Below are 12,179 nucleotides of genomic sequence, written 5' to 3'. Positions count from 1 at the left end.
ACAGGCTCCGGGCAGGGATTTCACAATAAAAGCCCGACGAACACGTAAATTAACACTGGGAGAAAAAAAAAAGCAAACGTAGAGACTGATGGATACAAAACAATATATAACATTATTACTCTCAACAAAACAATCCATGTTCATTCAATCATGCATATTTAATGTTGTCGTCACCACACAGCGGAGCTTCCTGCAAAATAAAAACACTTTCTTCAAAATGTAATGTTTTCAATCAGTTGTACCATTTGTACTTTACCTCATTTACACGTGTGTGTGTTTTACTTATAAACTCGACTTTCAGACTTAAAAACTCTCTGTGATTTAGCTCAGATGATTTAATTTGAAGGGTAAACAACACGACTTCCGGTGGCGGTTTTCAAATTTCAAATTAAAACCAGAGTCCCTCTGGTGACACCTGGTGGTCATTTCACCCAGATTCATTATTTACTTTAAAGATTTCAAACACAAACATTTATTATATGTTCATGTTTACCAACAAACTGCAGCTCTACACACTCTACACACTATATACACTATATATACACACTGTACACACTATATATACACACTGTACACACTTTACACACTATATACACACTATATGTACACACTTTACACACTATATACACACACTTTACACACTTTACACACTATATATACACATTGTACACACTTTACACACTATATACACTATATATACACATTGTACACACTTTACACACTATATATACACACTCTACACACTTTACACACTATATACACTATATATACACATTGTACACACTTTACACACTATATATACACACTCTACACACTTTACACACTATATACACTATATATACACATTGTACACACTTTACACACTATATATACACACTGTACACACTTTACACACTATATACACACACTTTACACACTTTACACACTATATATACACATTGTACACACTTTACACACACTATATACACACTATATATACACACTGTACACACTATATATACACACACATGCTATATACACACTTTACACACTATATACACACAATCGATATCAATGATATAAATGATATCATTGATATCGATATCATAATATTATGATATCGATATCGATGATGAAAATGAATCAGAATAGTTTCTGATCGTGTGGCTCAGAGTCTCAGATCCGTCTGAAGGAGGAGAAATTAATTAACGTCATTTTGCTCCACTCCTCGGAAGCTTTGATGGGTACAGTTGCCATGACAACCCTGTAACGGTAAAGCACAGGTGCCTGCCGGCGATTGACCGGCGATATTTATGGACGGAGGTGCAGACGGCGGCGGTGTCATCTTTCTGAGTTTGTCAAGGTTATAAAAAGCATCAGCGCTGGAATTAGACGCAGCAGCTGAGAACCTGCAGAGTCAAAGAGCAGATCAGAGTCTGCAGCTCGTTTACACTCAGACTAATGATCTCATCCATTCAAGTCCTTCAGGACGAGTCACATACACAGGAAAACTACTGAGAACTCATAATGTAGTAATGAATACTGAGTACTTGTGTAATGTAGTCATGAATACTGAGTACTCATGTAATAATGTAGTAATGAATACTGAGTACTCATGTTATAATGTAGTAATGACAACTGAGTACTTGTGTAATGTAGTCATGAATACTGAGTACTCGTGTAATAATGTAGTAATGAATACTGAGTACTCATGTAATAATGTAGTATAGAATACTGAGTACTCGTGTAATAATGTAGTAATGAATACTGAGTACTCATGTAATAATGTAGTAATGAATACTGAGTACTCGTGTAATAATGTAGTAATGACAACTGAGTGCTCGTGTAATAATGCAGTAATGAATACTGAGTAGTCATGTAATAATGTAGTAATGACAACTGAGTACTCATGTAATAATGTAGTAAGAATACTGAGTACTCGTGTAAAAATTTAGTAATGACAACTGAGTACTCATGTAATAATGCAGTAATGAATACTGAGTACTCATGTAATAATGTAGTAATGAATACTGAGTACTCGTGTAATAATGTAGTAATGACTTCTGAGTACTTGTGTAATGTAGTCATGAATACTGAGTACTAATGTAATAATGTAGTAATGAATACTGAGTACTCGTGTAATAATGTAGTAATGAATACTGAGTACTCATGTAATAATGTAGTAATGAATACTGAGTAGTCATGTAATAATGTAGTAATGAATACTGAGTACTCGTGTAATAATGTAGTAATGACAACTGAGTACTCATGTAATAATGCAGTAATGAATACTGAGTACTCGTGTAATAATGTAGTAATGACAACTGAGTACTCGTGTTATAATGTAGTCATGAATACTGAGTACTAATGTAATAATGTAGTAATGAATACTGAGTACTCGTGTAATAATGTAGTAATGACAACTTAGTACTCATGTTATAATGTAGTCATGAATACTGAGTACTAATGTAATAATGTAGTAATGAATACTGAGTACTCGTGTAATAATGTAGTAATGACAACTTAGTACTCATGTTATAATGTAGTCATGAATACTGAGTACTAATGTAATAATGTAGTAATGAATACTGAGTACTCGTGTAATAATGTAGTAATGACAACTTAGTACTCGTGTAATAATGTAGTAATGACAACTTAGTACTCATGTTATAATGTAGTCATGAATACTGAGTACTAATGTAATAATGTAGTAATGAATACTGAGTACTTGTGTAATAATGTAGTAATGACAACTTAGTACTCGTGTAATAATGTAGTAATGACAACTTAGTACTCGTGTAATAATGTAGTAATGACAACTTAGTACTCATGTTATAATGTAGTAATGAATACTGAGTACTCGTGTAATAATGTAGTAATGACAACTTAGTACTCATGTAATAATGCAGTAATGAATACTGAGTACTCGTGTAATAATGTAGTAATGAATACTGAGTACTCGTGTAATAATGTAGTAATGTATACTGAGTGCCAGTGTAATACTGTAGTAATGAATACTGAGTACTCGTGTAATACTGTAGTAATAAGTACAGGCCGACAGGACAGTAGTTGTTCCTCCTCCATCTTGAGGCGTGTGGCTGGTTTGAGTGGAGCCTCTGAGGACAGGACGTCCTCCAGTGACTGTCAGGACAAACTGGGACCCAGAGACGAACAGTGAGCTCCCTCCAGAGCCGAGTGATTGGCATTTCATTCAGAAGGCGACGGCGGCGGAGTGGTGACTCAGCGACACGCTGCCGACTGAGTGGAGTGATGATTTCATCTGAGCCGTGGACGGATGAGATCGGTGGAAGACGGAGGCTGAGACGATCTGAGCAAAATAAAACCACGTCTGTGATCACAGACCTGATCAGTAACATTACACGAACTTTAGTGTCGTCCATCTTTATTTACAGGCTGCGGACAATAAAACACGTTTTTTTTTGTATTGTCGTCAGTAATTTAAATAAAAATACAATGAGGTGGCTCGTGGAGGTTTCATGAGAACTTTATTTATACAAAAAAACAGAACAAAACGATTGTGGTGCTGCGTGTTGGGCTCAGATCCAAACACCAGCTCAGCTCTTCAGTCTGATGAGTTTGCACAAAACACAAAATGGAAACTGAACTGTGTCCAAAATGAAAAAACAGTGACATAAGTAAGAAATGAAACCTTGTTAAAAACGCTCAAACCAAATTCTATTCATCTACCACAGTAAATCCACTCGGCAGCAGCAGCACAGGGACTGTGATCATACAGGAAGAATACTTTTCAGAATAAGACACCAAACTAATGTATAGTGGTGGCACAACGAAAGCTAAGATTCTACAGAAACTTTCTGACTGAAAAAAACTGATGTCATTCATTGCTCCAGGAAAATTAACGTTCAGTCAAATTCAGAATGAAAATATTAAGCAGCAAAACTGGAAACTAAAATAAAACATTCCTACGCTAAAATGCAGCAGTGCAAAAACAGCTTTAAATAACACCTGAGCTCAGTCCACCTTAAACATACTTTTAACATACTTGCTCACTTTATCTTAAACTCATGAGCATGTGAGCTCAGTCCACCTTAAATCCATTAACACCAGAGCTCAGTCCACCTTAAATCCATTAACACCAGAGCTCAGTCCACCTTAAACTCATGAACATGTGAGCTCAGTCCACCTTAAATCCATTAACACCAGAGCTCAGTCCACCTTAAACCCATTAACACCAGAGCTCAGTCCACCTTAAATCCATTAACACCAGAGCTCAGTCCACCTTAAACCCATTAACACCATGTATATTGGAAACAATGTCGTAGACGCTCACAACCTCTTGCTGATTGGTTCTTTTCAGTCATGACGTAACCTCCTCTGATTCGCCAGCCTCCTGTCACATGACCTCCTCCATGAAGAAAACCACCAGCCTCAGAAACAACATGGAGGATCAAAGTGTCGCGGACGCTGTTGTCTTTGCTGACAGATGTTCATCACACAGCTGTTTACTTGTGGAGCAGACCAGATGTTATTGGAACAATCTGTTACACACAAGCTCAGTGGACATGAGCGGTCATGTGATCTCTGTTTTCAGGTGTTTGAGTGTGGACGAGGATTCAAACCAGAGACCGTAGTCGTATGGATGTAGCCTTAATGATTTCAAAAACCACAGACGGAACAGCAGATGTAAACAATTTTTATTCTATGTGAGAACGACACGAGCTGATGGAGTCGAGACGCAGGGACACGCACGTGGCGATTACACAAACCGTCTCTGAGCAGAACTCAGAGTGACTTCTGGATGAAAACAAACATGGAGGCGGACTGCGTCCTCGTCAGGACACATGAGACAAATCCCATTGTCTCTAGTGTCCTCTTCAACTGTCCACCTTGTATGAGATGTTCCACTTCTAAACACAAAGACGCAACACACAGTTAGTGAAACCTCCTGGTGCGCTCGCTCTCATTGGCTGTTGCAGCCTCAACCGCTGTTCCTTTCATACGACATACTACTGCTCGTAAATATCAAAGATAAATATCAAATATATTCACTGTTTAGAACAGGTCAGGATCGGATTCTGTCTGTGAACCTCTCACACGTCGGGATCATGAAACCCTAAAATCTGTCCCGACAGAATCAGCTCTGATTATCCTCTCGTCGGGTGCAGCAGGAATAACTTGTATATTTCTTTAATAGAAATCTGCCAGTGTACGAATGAAGAGACAGAAGATAGAAGTTGGGGCTGATGTTGTTTTACTGCATCCACTTGTAGTTCTGCTGTTTTTCATGCACAGAAACTAGTCTGACGTTCTGAGTCCACGTTCTTTCCCTCCGGGCTCCTCAGAGACCAGCTGAGGCCTGCACACGGTTTGATTATCCAGATTAAAGATCAGGACACAAACTTCACATCAACATTCAACGTCTTTTCTCCGTTTGATCAAATTCTTTCTACGGTATTTTTCTTTCATGAAACGCATCTGCAGCTTTGTTCAAATCTAAAACCTGAAACCTAAATTACAAAGAAGGATTTTTACATTCACGTCAGTTTGTATCAGAGGAAGAGGTTGGATTTGTTAAAACCTGTGAAAACATGAAACAGTCACCTGACGTTAATTTGCACATTTAATAAATTACCAGTTCATATATTGATATTTTGTCTTCAGTGCCAACACCGTCTCAGGTCTAATGAAAGTGTCCATCCTTGTTGTCCGAGTGTCCCAACTCCTCTCCCTGTCAGTGCTGTCCAGTCACGTGCAATCTTCTTCTTGTAGTCTTTCTATCCTATCCGGGTGGCGCCGGCCTCCTCCACAGGCCCCTCCCTTTTGGTTTCCAGGCCAACCTCGGTGTAGGCGACACCCGGAGAGGGCTCCTGCGGATCCTCGACCTGGGCCTCGGGGTCGGCCTCCGCGCCCTCCTGTCCCTCAGCGACGGCCCTCTCCTTCTTCAGCTTGATGCGGAACGTCTCTTTGCTCGGAGCCTTCTTGGCGATGTTCTCCTTCAGCCGCTCACCGGACTGCTTCAGGCGCTCTCCGGCCTGGTGCATCTTCTCCCGGCGCTCGTGTGGCATGACCTTCTCGCCCAGGTTGTGGAACTTGGTGCCGAGGTTGTCTTTAGTCTTGTTCATGTTCTCCTTGGAGAAGGCGGCCTTCAGGGACTCCGTGCTCTTCACGACTGACTTCTTGAGGCGAGCTGCTCGTGAGGAGTCCGTCTCCTCCACGCTCAAGTACTCCTCATCGGAGGAGAGGTCGGCGGGGACGTCGTAGGAGTCAGGCTCAATCTCCAGCCCATCCAGGCTGAGTCCTTTAGGAGACTTAGTGACGGCCACTGATGGGATCTCTGTCTCCCCCTACAGAGAGGAAAGAGGAAGGACAGTTTTAGTATCTCTTGTCCACTGGTGGAAAACGTGATGTGAACCATCATCATGACGTCGGAATCAAAGAAACAAGAGAGGCAGTAATGAGACACTGGGATGTGTGAGGAGTAAACGACAGAGTACACTGAGGTGAGGGACAATGTTCCAGATCAATGCTCAGTGTTTCAACTTCGCAAAAAGTTTGTGGATTTGATTTTACCACATCATACGAGGGGCTCGCTAACATCCTCCTGCTTCCACTCTTTGTGCTAAGCTAGGCTAAACACGTGCTGGACCTTTGTCTGTGCTCGACACACAGAGAACGTATTTATCTTATGTATCCTGTTGCTTATCGTGCGTCGGATTGCTCTTTATAGTTTCTCTTCACAGCCGCTGATAAGTTAATGAAATTTGGCCGCGTTTAAAAACAAGCTGGACCTTTATCTGAGCACAGAGATGACAGTGATACCCATCAGCTCCTCTGTCTCCTCTGTGCATTAGCAATAAAGGACAGATGATGGGCGCTCAGATGTAAACATGATAGTCCTCAGAGACGCTCGGTGGGACCTGACCTGCAGCCTCTTGGCTCAAACACACTGGCGTCTTCATCAGATCAGGTTTTTCTATTTTTACAGACGAGAAGTAACGGAGACTCGTTGAGAACCAGCCACTGCTTTGTTTCCACGGAAACATCTGGACATGCACGGGATGGATCGTGACGTGTTCTTCACTTGTTCATTCTCAGTCTTCTTTTAGACATTTAGTGTGAGATACAATCTTCTCTTTCAAAATAAAAAATTATTATTCACTTGATTTAACCTTCCAGTTGCATCGTATTTATTATTCATGACGCAATTCTTTTCCATTTCCTTCCACACAGACGATGCTTCAAGTTGTTTAAATCAACTTACACAAACTTTTTCGTCAGTTATGAAATTTAAATTCACATTTATTTGGTCAATTTTATCATAAATTCATTGTGTTTGTTTTTAATTTCATCACTATATAGTTGAACTGTGTTGTTTTAAAAACTGTGGCTGTGAATCATTATATATCAATAATACTGAAATATAAATGTAAAGGTTTATTTTAAAGTCACAGTCTGAAATACATGAAAACATAAACCTTAAAACAATTGAAAATATCTGAGTGAATGGGATGAAAACATTTTCATGTGACCTTGAATTGTTGAGTAAATGTCACAAACTCGTTTATATTGAGATAATCACTGTGGTTTTAATATTATATTTTAAAATGAAAAACTTTTATCATTTTTTAAAAAGGATTGTCACATGAGAGAAAGCAGCTCCTTTATGAACCGCCCCCTCTTCCCATCATGCTCCACCTGCTGCGCCCTACAGGTGACTTTGGATGTGAAAGCCAATTAATCCTAATTAAGCTGCGGCCTCCGGCAACAATCACACTCATTAATCAGGAGCAGTCGTCAGAGAGCGTCCAGAGACTGTGAATGACACAATGATTACACCGGCGGGGAATGTGGGTCAGTGCATGTGTTAATAACCCCGAGTGGCGGTGAAGCAGGCGGAGAGAGAGACGGGGGGGATGTTGAGAATAACGCAGATTCAAACATCACGATCTCAACATGACGTTCTCCAGGATGTTCTCCCTGAGAATCTATAGCCTTCACAGGTTTGTGTAAAGCGACGGATCACGGACCTCACGGTGATAATTAGAAATAAATGATCGAATTACAAACTCGAGTTTGCAGAACTCCTGAAGTCCTGTTTTTACTGTTTAACTCTTCTAAAATGACACGTTGTCCTCTAATGTCCAGTTCTGTGAACAACAGAGGAGGCAGCACGGCTCCGGGTGTAAACCAGCAGCCATTCATCTTTTTCTTATTACTGCCAACTGTCCCAGACGCTCATTATTCAGCCACTGGCTGCAAATGTCTCCAACAAACCGCTTGTTGCTTCCTGTTAAATGACCGCAGCTCTATATTAGGAGATGAACACAGGCCTCAGAATAACCGACAGCACATTATTCAAGAGGAAACTCGACACGGCCACTGTCTCCTCCACAGGAAGAGATATCCACAGCACCAGATAACCCACAGAAACACAGAGACACAAGTGTGGACCAGCAGACGGACGGTGGACTGGACTGTAGCTGGGGACACGTACCGCAGATGTCTCACAGGAACTTTTTGGGAAATGAACGTTGTCATTAATCAGTTAACTTCCTCAGTCGTACCTCCATGGAGTCCTTTAGGTCCCGTCAGGTGATGTTTTTTATCATGTGCACAAGATTTTGAGTTTTTCACACAAAACAAATATCGACAAATATATTTTGTGCACAAGATGATTTATTAAAAATCATTTGCGACTCTAATGACTTCAGACGCTTCAGACACAACCACCGTGATTGGAGAGAACTCAGCTCGTCAAGTTTTCTTTTTACTTCGTCACAGAGTGAACGTCTTATGCTTTTGTCTGGATCCGGGGTTAGGGGTTAGGGTTAGGGTAAATATTGTGTGTGAACAAGTTAATATCTTGTGCCCACAAGATCAGTGTCAAGACTTCATAGAACCTCTGCATGTCCAGGATGTGGTTAGCCTAGCTTAGCACAATGACTGGAAGCAGGGGGAAACTACTAGCCTCCATCAAAACCAGATCAAGACACCTTCCAACATCTGTCTGATTAACTTTTAGTAATTATGAAATAAAGATAAATCAATGTGTCTGATTTTATCATCAAGATCCATGAATTTATCTCTGAGAGAAGAAAGAAAGAACTCCTGAATCTGTGCTCGACCCATCAGGAGTCAGTGTGAGCTGTCAATCATCACGTCTCCGCCTGTTTTCATAAAATAAATAACTGATTAAACCAAACTGATGACAAACACTTGAACAAACATCAGAGAGATGAGAACGAGCTGAAACGACAGAAACATCTTTACACACATTTATTTAACGTTTGGTCCATGTCCCATCTGCTAACATGGAGGAGGTTTATGAGCTATACTGCAGCCAGACACCAGGGGGAGCTACTGATGATTTGCCTCACTTTTGGGAGCCGTCACGTCGTCCATCTTTATTTACAGTTTATGGTACATGTAAATTAAACTTCTTAGAAATCACAGAATCACTCTGTTTGTTTTACTTTATTGAAATGATAAATTATTATTGTGTCTTATTACGATATTTTATTTCACTTCATTTATGTTTAGCTTCAGGCGCTTGAAGGGGCGGAGCTCACAGTGTGTACTGATGAGTCGCTGCTGGTGGAGGCGGAGAACGCTGTGATCCCAGAATAGGTCACAGAGCGACAGCAGCTGTTGGCAGCACATAGCGCTCCGGTTACTATTCTGAAGGCCGCACGTTAAGGGGGAAAGCATGTCCGGCTAACGCAGACAGCTGTATGAGTGTTTCTGGGAGTATTTCATTAACGTGACCATAGCCTATTAATGTGTCCATGAATTAATGAAACATTTGAACCTTTTTACGAATGCACGGCTCCTGCCATGTTAGTTTGTAAGTTGTAATTGGTTTAAATCCCTGAAAACCTTTTTAATCCATTAATCAAATTTGGTTTGTTTTTAAGTACAAATATAAAAATTAATAAACAAACTTTCATTTATTTCCTTTTATTGAGAGAACCATGAATACTAGAATGTGTACACTTAAATCACTTATAACCAGAAAATGTGTTAATTTTACTATTTGGTATTTAGTACTGACGTTGAAGTAACTAAATGCTTCAAGACTTTCTGACGACGTTCAGTGGCCATGACAGAGCACAAGCTCGTACGGGTGAGTTCAAGCGGAAGGCTGCGACTCAGCTGTCGATCTGTGGACAAACATTAGTGACGGAGTTTGATTCTGGATGTCGATGGGCAGCGGACTGAAGGACGACCAGCCACGAGGTCGTCGTAATCAAACGTTTTACTCTTTGAATTCAGCAAAATCATTCTCCTGAACCTTCCCCTGTTCCCTTAAACACTTGAGGTGGTTTGGGCATCGAGTCGGAAGCCTCCTGGGCGCCTTCCAGTGCAGGTTAACGGGAACGCCCAACCGGGAGGAGACCCGGGGGTAGAGAAAAGCATTAGTAGAGCCTGCACTCTACGTGTTCGGACATCAGACGACCAGCAGCGGGACAAACGAGGGATTTCTAACAGCTCTTGAACGGTGACATGTTCAATGAAAGTCCGTCTTCTTGTTTCCTCAAAATGTCAGCGTCATAGAGTTGACGGCTCTTTGAACTGAAACTGCCCTTCATCTCCTCACATTCCTGCTCTCGCTCTCATGCTTCCACCTTAACGAATCGAGTCAGAGTTCATTTGAGATAAGATCTCACTGCTCGGCAGTTTGTTCCGCCTGAGGGAATGAATCTACTTGAACTCTCATACTTAACTTCATTACGCTCCAGTTGCTCGTAAACGGAACCTGGACTGGACCTGGGATCTGATGATCCAGTGTGTCGCTGCCCTACCTCCACGTCCAGTGACCGACAACAATCTCCCATCATTGATTCCTACATAAACACACATTTCCACACCCACTGTGGAATGATCCAATCAAATCGAAGGATTTAATTCAATCCAGTGATTCAGAAGAATTTTAAAAAATCAAGGGAGGAAAAACCTTAAATCATAATTTAGTTAGTTTTTTCTGCTGAATATAAATCAGATGTTTGTGATGAATCGATGAATCATTTAAATGACACGTTCTCTAATCTTGTTGTAAAATAACAGGTAACTTCCTGATAATGCTACATAGCCACCGTTAGCATTAACAGCTGTCTGGATTTATTGACGGATCATGTTCTTCTTCATGGCGTCGCCGTCCACCTCCTTCGTTTCTGCTTTGTTTGTAGTTACGTCCGCATGCCTCCGCGTGAGCTCATCAACCAACAGACTGAACTGTTCTATCTCCTGCAGCAAATCTAAACAGTTCGGACTCAGTTTGATGAATCACTGGAAGTTACGTACTCTGAGAAACACACAAAGTCCTTAAAGACCCAGAAATCAGCTCACCTGATAGATGACGACCCGGAACTTGTTGCGGGTCAGCAGCTCGTCCTGTGTAGATTCAACCTTCTTGACTCGCACGTTTTGCTTCTCCACACGCGTCCGCACCTCTTTGACGTTGGCGCTGACTTTGCGGGTCTTCTGCAGGAGCTTTTCCACCGTGCCGCTGGTGTCGGTGTGGTCCTTGGCCAGCTTCAGGACGTCGCCCTGGATGCTCTTGATGTTGTTCTCCAGCTCTAGCTGACGCTCCTCCATGCGCTGCTGGCAGGACTGGACGTTGTCGATGATGCCAGCCACGCGCTCCAGCAGCGACAGGATGGTGAGGCCGCTGATGGGGTTTCCAGCCTCATCCTCCACCCCGATGATCTCCAGCTTCTCCTGGACGCCCGCGGTGCGATACTTGTGCTGATCCATTGGAGGGTTTTGATGATTTGTGTTGCAAATCTTCTATCTGTTGGTTTAGAAACTTGCGTAAAAGTGGCAGATGTGTGGTGTAGCTGAGGAAGCGGGACCGGGATCGTTGGGGTTACCAGCAGGGAGACCGGAGAGAGGCGACACCCGACTGCTGTGACCAAACTCAGGTCTGCGGACAGGGGGAGAGGGGAAACTCCACCTACCCTTTTTAAAAAAAGTCTTCAGATCCAGAGGGAACCTGAATTCAGCCGCGGAGTGGGGAGCAGCAATGCTCACACGAACCCCCCCGGCTAAAAATACAAACTCTTTGTAAGGCGACACTTGGACATTTTGGGAAGATGCGAAGCAGGAGGATGGAAATCCCCACCCACGTCCTGCTCTGCTATGATAGACCCACGAAGACCAATTCATGATTTTCCATTATTTGCTGAAATGCCAGCAGCTGTGAAACATGTACATCAGCA

General features: G+C 41.8%; 1 protein-coding gene across 1 annotated transcript; it reads right to left on the bottom strand.

The window, feature by feature from the left end:
- Window positions 1–3,468: 3,468 nt before the first annotated feature.
- cavin4a (caveolae associated protein 4a) lies at window positions 3,469–11,969 on the bottom strand. The gene is made up of 2 exons (XM_069511476.1): window positions 11,308–11,969; window positions 3,469–6,305 (listed from the first exon to the last, which is right to left on the bottom strand). Exons 1-2 carry the CDS (start codon window positions 11,713–11,715, stop codon window positions 5,736–5,738), a joined length of 978 nt encoding a protein of 325 aa, XP_069367577.1. The 5' UTR covers window positions 11,716–11,969; the 3' UTR covers window positions 3,469–5,735.
- Window positions 11,970–12,179: the final 210 nt, after the last annotated feature.

This window comes from Paralichthys olivaceus, chromosome 16, assembly GCF_024713975.1.
Source record: "Paralichthys olivaceus isolate ysfri-2021 chromosome 16, ASM2471397v2, whole genome shotgun sequence".
In the NCBI taxonomy this organism is placed as follows: Eukaryota; Metazoa; Chordata; class Actinopteri; order Pleuronectiformes; family Paralichthyidae; genus Paralichthys; species Paralichthys olivaceus.
The sequence above is the reverse complement of the archived record's forward strand: the minus strand, read 5'-3'. Positions and strand labels throughout refer to the sequence as shown.